Source organism: Mauremys reevesii, linkage group 1 (genome assembly GCF_016161935.1).
Source record: "Mauremys reevesii isolate NIE-2019 linkage group 1, ASM1616193v1, whole genome shotgun sequence".
NCBI classification, from domain to species: Eukaryota; Metazoa; Chordata; order Testudines; family Geoemydidae; genus Mauremys; species Mauremys reevesii.
In genome coordinates this window covers 252,883,336-252,891,792 of record NC_052623.1, presented here as the reverse complement: position 1 = coordinate 252,891,792, position 8,457 = coordinate 252,883,336, and the positions used below count along the sequence as shown (strand labels likewise).

Sequence of the window (8,457 nt, the reverse complement as noted above, 5' to 3'; positions counted from 1 at the left end):
GTCCCATCTTCTGTTCTTGAATGTATTTCAGGTGAGGTGAAATCCTGGCCTCATTGAGGTCAGTGGCAAAACTCGCATTGACTTCAGAGGACCAGGAATTCATCCCTGGAGTACTTCATAAAATTTTATATAAAGACATAGTAGTCCTATATGAGGAGGTTTTATTTTTGTGGAATGAGAGATTTAGTTACTTGGAGAGGTCTAGCCTGTGCTGAATTCTGCCTTGTGTAATTTTATTCATGAATATGTCACCATATCTGAACAAAGGCAACACAAACAGAAAATGTTTAAAGGCAGTGGAAGAATCAGAGGAGCTTTCCATATGAAAAGAGGTTTAAAGGGCCAGGAGTGTTACGTTTGAGAAGAGAGAGAGAGAATACAATAGAATTTTATAAAATGTGAAGGTTCCCACTTATTTTGTCCCTTAATACAAGAACAAAGGAGCATTCAGTGAAGTTAAAAGGCAGCAAATTTAAAATGGATACAAGTAATTTTTAAGGCAATGTATAATCTGTGGCATTCGTGGCTAAAGAATAACCAGAGAGCTTAGTACAAGGGTCAGCAACCTCTGGTACTAGGCTCGCCAGGGCAAGCACCCTGGCAGGCCGGGCCAGTTTGTTTACCTGCTGTGTCTGCAGGTTTGGCTGATCGCAGCTCCCACTGGCTCCCCCCCAAAGAGTAACACTAATAAATCAGCATACCCCAAAGTAACAGGCAAATCTGGTAACACTGTTGTAGCTGGGATATCCGACTAAACTAATTCGTTAGTCTGTTCTAGTATCAGAGGGGTAGCCGTGTTAGTCTGGATCTGTAAAAAGCAACAAAGCCCTGTGGCACCTTAAAGACTAACATATGTATTGGAGCATAAGCTTTCATGGGTGAATACCCACTAGTGCTCCTTGCAACTGAGACAGAAATCTGTATACTTTATTAGGTATGTCTACTCAGACCAAGGAAGTGAGCCCCTCAGCTTAAGTCAGGCTATCAGGGTTCACACTGGCACTCTTAAAAATAGCTCTGCAAACAGTGATTTGAAATTACAGCTTGGGTTCTGAAGCCCAGGAATGGTGGGTAGGCTTCACAGCCTCATCTACACAGCTAGCCTGAGTCTCTTGATTGGGCTGGGAGGGTCACTTCAGCAGATCTGGGGACACACTCTTTAGGTATGTCTACACTGTAATGCACGCCCAGGCTCAAGCCTAACCCCCTTTACATCTATACTGCAATTTGTGCTAACCCAGGGCTCAGATCCAAGATCCCAGGACCCTGCAGAGATGGAGGATCTGAGCTAGAGTTAAACTGGAACCCAGGGTCTGAGCTCTATTACTTTGCAGTGTAGATGCAGCCCTGCTTGTTTCAGGTCCTGGGAGTCAGCTGGAAGGTATCCCACAATTCCATAGGACTACAGCCTTAGTTCTCTCTAGATCAGTGGTTCCTAAACTTCATTGCACCACAACCCTTCTCACAACAATTACTACATGACCCGAGGCAGGATCAAAGCCTCAGCCCAACTGAGCACCACCACTGTGGGGAGGGAGAAAAGCTGAACCTCAGGGCTTCAGCCCCAAGCAGGGGGGCCTTTAATTTGAGCTCCACTGCCAAGGGCTGAAGCCAAAGCCTGATCCATGCAGCCCAAGGCTAAAGCCCTTGGCTCATCTTTGGCCTCAAGCAGTGGAGCTCAGGTTTTGGCCCTGGGCCCCAGCAAATCTAACCAGTCCTCGTGACCCCATTAAAACAGGGTTCTGGCCCACTTTGAGGTCCTGAGAGAACCCCTGCTCTAGCTCAACAATGTACAATCCACTCTACTGGAAGAAGTCACCGAGGCTTTGCAAACAGCAGCAGTTCTGGTCAGCATTAACCCATTCTCTTCTGATCACTCATCTGCAAGCACGCTATCAGCCATCCTTCTGGTTTTGCAGTGGGGAGTGAAGCAAAATGTAAGTGCAGGCTGGATGTAAAGTTTTCCAGTAGTACACCATGGTCCTAGGGCTAGAGTGGCTGCATTTTGGGAGAGAGGAGCACTAGGGATTTGGAATATGATGATTTTGACTTGGGTCTGCACACCACCCTGGGGATGCCAGAGCCCTAGTTTTGAGCACGGGTTAGAAAAGTCTTAACATATGGTTAAAGTACAGCATAGAGCTGCTCAAGCCCAGGGTTCTCTCTCACAGGTCATCTGACTCAGGTCTCTAACCCTGATCTTACATTGCAGTGTACCCTTTGAAGCCAGTGGACATAGATCATGTAGTCCTCCCTAGTCCTCACAGCTGACTGACTAATACCGTCGGTGCCGCCTGCTGTTATTGCACAGGGTTTCCTTAACTGCTGTCCTAAATCCTTCCCTGGCCTACATAGTTACATAACCGAAACTACACAATCCATGATTAACCTGAAAAAACCCTTCCCCAGCCAGCATTCAACTACTACCAAATGTTAAACCCGTTTGTCCCGCTCTCCCCACTCCAGATCCTGATTCCTGTGGTCTGAGCTCCCCCTTCCTCGCCTGTTGTTCCCTCTTTTCCCCATTGTTTTTCCCTCTCCCTTTGATGTCCCTCCCCCCACCTGCTGCCTCGGCCCGTTCCCCCAGCCAGGGGCCCTGCCCGGGTTGCACTAAGGGAGGGATTTAATGCCCCTGCTCGGGGGGGGGGGGGGTTAACCCCAGGCTGCAGGCGGGGACTCTGCGCCGCTGCCCTGGCGCACTGGGAGCGGCAGCGCGGCCCACGCGCAGCTGTGGGCGCCCCCGGGCCAAGACTTAGCCCTGCACGGGCGCGGCCCCTGCGCGTGCGGCCTCCGGCCCATATGCAGATGAGAGGAGGCGCGAGGCTGCCTGCGCCGAAAACCGCGGGAGGGGGGGGGAGGAGGAGGAGCATCGCTCACAGAAAACGATGCTTTGGCGGCTCCCCGCCAGGCAGGCGCCAACGGCCCGCGTAGCTTCGGTCCGCGCGTGCGCAGCCCGGGGACTGGCGGGGTCTTCCCGTGCGAGAAACGTCTGACGTTGGCGCTGGAGGAGGCCGACGTGGTGGCGTCAGGCGCAGGGGGCGGGGCTGAGGCCGCTCCACATCATTGGCGCTTCGTTCGAAGTGGAACCTGCGGTGACGGATCTGGCGCGGCCCCTGAGTGGCGCGCGGGGCGCTATGGAGCCCGGGCGCGGAGCGCGAGCTCTGCCGGGCACGGAGGTGGGCAGCAGAACTGGCGGTAGAGCGATGCCGGGGAGCGCGGCACCTGGCATGGGGCGGGGCTGGGGGGTCAGGCTCGGGGATGGTATTGGGGCTGGGGTCCGGCTCAGGGGTGGCACCAGGGCTGGCACTGGGGCTGGGGGTCAGGCTCGGGGATGGTACTGGGGCTGCACTGGGGGCTGGGCGATCAGGCCGGCTGCACTGGGGGCTGGGGGTCAGGCTCGGGAGCTGGTACTGGGGCTGCACTGGGGCTGGGGATCAGGCTCGGGGATGGTACTGCGGCTGGGGGTCAGGCTCGGGGGTGGCACCGGGGCTGAAGTGGGGGCTGGCAGAGGGGCTGGGGGTCCGGCTCGGGAGCTGGCACTGGGGCTGCGCTGGGGGGTCAGGCTCGGGGGATGGTACTGGGGGCTGGGGGATCAGGCTCGGGGGATGGTACTGCGGCTGGGGGGGTCAGGCTCGGGGGATGGTACTGGGGCTGCACTGGGGGCTGGGGGGTCAGGCTCGGGGGATGGGATTGGGGGCTGGTAGAGGGGTTGGGGGGTCAGGCTCGGGGGATGGTGCCGGGGCTTCACTGGGGGCTGGCAGAGGCGCTGGGGGGTCCGGCTCGGGAGCTGGCACTGGGGCTGCGCTGGGGGGTCAGGCTCGGGGGGTGGCACTGGGGGCTGGCAGAAGGGTTGGGGGCTCAGGCTCGGGGGCTGGCAGAGGTAACGAGAGGCATGCAGAACTGTGTTAGCACACTTCACATTGAATGTGTTTTCTATGCCAGGAGGCGGCTGGTGCAGCTCAGGGGAAGGGCCGAGTTAATTTCCCATTTCCTTACACTCCTTACTCCATCCAAGAGGATTTCATGACCAAGCTGTATGATGTTCTGGAGGCTGGCAAAGTCGGGATCTTTGAGAGTCCTACAGGGACGGTAAGCGAGAGCTGCGTGTGGCTGAGCTTGTCCTGCATTTGGATATTGAAGAGACTGCAGTTAACAAACAGTACCCCCACTGCAAGCTGCTTCAGTATCCCTTTCAATCCTGTTTGGATCCAGAATTATTGAGTTGTCAGGGAGTGTAGAGCAGTTGACAGCCATCTGTGGCTTATCATTGTCATGGAGGCAAGGTACAAACAAAAATATGAGAAACATGCTGGCAATAAAAAGATTCTGCCTGGACAAACTATATCTAGGCTGGGGAATAACAATACTAGTCAGTCAATGGCCGGGAGAAACCTGGAAAGCAGAAATTCTGAAATAGGTCATAGGGTAGGTAGCAGACTTCAAAAGTTGTACTAGTAATATGATATACTGCAGTAGCTTAAAAGTGCCAGTGGAAATTTGAGTTGTATATTAAAAAGAATAAATCACACTATATGGAAGCAATAGCCCCTGTCTGTATGCTAGTGATGGGAATATACCTGTAATAGTGTGTATAGATTGTTCACCTCAATACCAGAAAGATGTGGCATTTAAAGAGAATCAAAAATAAGTAGGAGCGGAAGGGACTGACTTAAGACGGAAATGTAAAAGCATTAAAAGTGAAATGTGCCTTACATATAATGTAATTATGATTGTGGTGTTCTCATTATTGCAAATACTACTGAGCCACATCTCTGGGGCTTGTCGTCTAGCAGTGGGCTAGTTCCTCTTCCTTATGGAAATCCTTCTTGTGAAACTTGTATTAATGCATCTAGTTTTGAATCAATGTGTCTCCTCTTGTGGGTTTTCTGTGATTATTTTTTTAACTGATTTTCTTAAAGAAACAGACGAGAAGTACAAAAAAGATAAATGACTTGCAGCTTGTATATGTTTCTGAATACCATGTGCTTCATAGCAGAATTTATGCAATTACTCAATTTTACAGTTTGTCAAAAAGTCAGACCAAACAATACAAGACCAGACAATACAAAACCAGGCAACACTATTGTTGTGTATTTGGTTGTCATGGGTTTTGTTACTATGGCAACTGAGTTAGACTATTAAGGGATAGCTCAGCCGGTTTCAACCAGCTCAGTGAGCTCTCTGTCTCTGTAAATAAAATGGAGGTTTTGGTTAGCTGTCTGCTCTCTGGCCTCAAGTGATTGCTTCCTACACTGGCTGCCCCAAGGATACAACACTGGCGACGAGGATGGGATCCTGGTTCTGCTCCAGTAACAGAAGGAAGTAGAAGTCAAGGTAAAGACCAAACAAAGAAAAAAAGCTGCTTGTTGCACTAACTGTGAAAGTGAAACTAAAAATCATGGCTACTCTGACCAGGCCCCTGGAGCCTTTTGATGAGAATACAGAGCAGTGGCATGTGTATACTGAGCGTTTTGAGCTTTTTGGTATTGCAAATGACATTACAGAAGCGAAGAAGGTGCCAATATTCTTAACTGTTGTAGGGGCTAAAACCTACTCTCTGCTACGCAGCTTACTATACCCTGTTAAACCTGAGACTAAATCTTACAGTGACATTGTGGAAATCCTGGGGTCTCATTTCTCCCCAAAACCACTGGTAATTGCTGAAAGATATAGGTTCCACAAAAGAGACCAAAAGGAAGATGAAACAGTTGTACAATTTGTAGCCATTTAAAAAAAGCTAGCAGAACACTGTGAATTTAAAGAGATGTTAAATGATGCCCTGCGTGACAGGTTAGTGTGTGGCCTCTGCAGTGAAGCTATACGGAAGCGCCTACTGACAGAGGCTCAGCTTACATTACAGAAGGCTGTTGATATTTCTGTCTCCATGGAACTGGCTACAAGGGAGGCACAATACATCGGTGCATCCCCTAGGGTGCAAAAAGTGTCACAAGAACTGACCCACAAAACGGTGCAGAGTCAAGAATGTTACCGCTGTGGTAAGCTGGGTCACCAGGCATCAGAATGCTGGTGTAAGGACCTGGTGTGTCGACACTGTGGCAAAAAGGGACACATTTGAGTATGCCTGTAAACAAAAGAAAAAGAGGCCTGTGGTCTGGCCGACAAAAAGAGGAACCTTGCATACCCTAGAGCAGACCCAGGATGATCAAGGTGACACCTCCTCACAAGAGGAAGTGCCACTGCATGTTTTGTCTTTGGCAGCGGGCTCACATGAATACTGGATAACCCCCTTATTGGAGGGCAAACCTATACGCATGGAACTAGACACCGGTACAGCTGTCTCGCTGGTTCCGGAGACTGTGTATAAGGAAAAGCTACAGCATCTTCCGCTTAAGGCAACAAAAACTGTTCTGAAGACGTATACAGGTGAAGCTGTGCCCATGTTGGGCACTATTGATGTTAAGGTGGAGCTCAATGGACAGGCGGCTAAATTGCCACTGTTTGTGGTGAGAGGTGACTACCCAGCCTTAATTTGTAGGTCTTGGCTTGGGAAGATTCAGCTGAACTGGGCAGAAGTGCACCGGATGACTAAAGAAGAAACCAGTCTAACCCCTATACTAAGGAAACATGCTGCTGTTTTTGGAGATGATTTGGGAAGTATGAAGGGAATCACTGTGACATTGAACATTAAACCTGGCAGTCCACCAAAATATCTGAAAGCCCGAACTGTGCCATATGCCATCAGGCCAAAAGTTGAAGCAGACCTGGAGCGCCTGGTCACCAATGGAGTCCTAATACCAGTTACCCATAGCTCATGGGCCACTCCTATCGTTCCAATAGTGAAGAAAGATGGCTCTCTCCGGATTTGCGGTGATTTTAAAGTCACTGTCAACCCAGTGTTGTGTGCAGAGCAATACCCGCTTCCCCGCATCGATGACCTCTTCGCAGGCCTGGCTGGGGGACAAAAGTTCAGTAAGATTGATCTGAGTCAAGCATATTTACAGATGCAAGTCGATGAAAAGTCCCAAGAGCTGTTGACTATTGTGACTCATAAGGGGCTTTATCAATACTGTCGCCTACCCTTCGGAATCACATCGGCTCCCGCCCTGTTCCAGAGGGCTATGGACCAGATCTTGTGTGGCTTGTCAGGAGTTCAGTGCTATCCTGGTCACTGGAAGAAATGAAGAGGATCACTTAAAGAATTTAGAGGCTACCCTACAAAGACTGGAAGAGTATGGCCTACGAGTTCGCAAAGACAAGTGTGAATTCTTCAAGCCCTCTGTTGAATATTTGGGACACATCATCGATTCTGCAGGTCTTCATAAGGCCCCTGCAAAAGTTAAAGCTATTGTGGAGGCTCCCCCACCTCGAAATGTAAGCCAGCTACGCTCATTTCTAGGACTACTGAACTATTATGGAAAGTTCATCTCACAGTTAGCCACACTGCTAAAACCACTTCATGAGCTCCTTGGGCAGAACAAAGCCTGGAAGTGGACTGAAGCCTGTGATGTTGCATTTAACAAAGCTAAGGATGCATTGTTAAATTCTGAAGTTCTAACGCACTTTGATCCATCCTTACCCCTGCAATTGGCCTGTGATGCTTCCCCTTATGGAGTGGGAGCGGTCGTGTCACACATTATGCCTTCGGGAGAAGAAAGACCCATTGCTTTTGCTTCACGCACTCTAAGCAAAGCAGAAACTAACTACGCCCAAATCGAACGTGAGGCATTAAGAATTGTTTTTGGAATTAGGAAGTTTCATCAGTACCTGTTTGGGCGAAAGTTTACTCTTCTTACAGACCATCGACCTCTGACATCAGTTTTTGGACCCTACACAGGCATTCCCCCATTAGCTGCTAGTCGTATGCAACGTTGGGCATTGATACTTTCTGCACACACATATGAAATCAAATATCGGAAATCCACTCTGCACGGCAATGCAGATGGCCTCTCAAGGTTGCCTTTACCGGTCAAACATCAAGATAGTGCCCAAAAGGAAATCTTCTACTTTGAACAGGTAGAGAATACACCCATCACTGCTGCTCAGATAAAGAAGGCAACCCACGTTGACCCAGTATTATCCCAAGTTATGGACCTGGTGATGCATGGAAAATCTCGACAAACCTCTCCGGTCTCACCCGACCTTGTTCCCTACATGTCCAGGCGGACGGAGTTATCGGTCCAATCTGGTTGTTTGTTGTGGGGGAGGCGTGTCATTATTCCACCACCCCTGAGATCACAGATGTTAGAACAGCTACATTCCGGTCACTGTGGAATAGTGTGCATGAAGGAAATTGCACGAAGCTATTTTTGGTGGCCTAGATTGGACAGTGCTATTGAAGAGAAGGCAAAAGCTTGTATTCATGTCAGGGTGTAAGAAATGCACCCCAGTGAGCACCCCTACACCCATGGGACTGGCCTGAAAACCCATGGCAACGTATTCACGTTGACTTTGCTGGCCCCCTTGAAGGAAGCATGTTCTTGGTGGCAGTAGTTGCCC

The 8,457-nt window shown here is 50.0% G+C and overlaps 1 protein-coding gene across 2 annotated transcripts in view; it reads left to right on the top strand.

Annotated features, from left to right (window-relative positions):
* Positions 1 to 3,022: 3,022 nt before the first annotated feature.
* DDX11 (DEAD/H-box helicase 11) overlaps positions 3,023 to 8,457 on the top strand; it is a 39,673-nt gene continuing 34,238 nt past the window's right edge. Inside the window, exons 1-2 of one of the 2 annotated variants that reach the window (XM_039547449.1) lie at positions 3,023 to 3,176; positions 3,943 to 4,089. In XM_039547449.1, the coding sequence (XP_039403383.1) occupies positions 3,135 to 3,176; positions 3,943 to 4,089 (189 nt within the window). In that variant the 5' untranslated portion in view covers positions 3,023 to 3,134. Of the gene's footprint in view, positions 3,177 to 3,942; positions 4,090 to 5,284; positions 5,335 to 8,457 lie in introns of those variants that run through there. The other variant, XM_039547457.1, reaches the window with a different exon arrangement.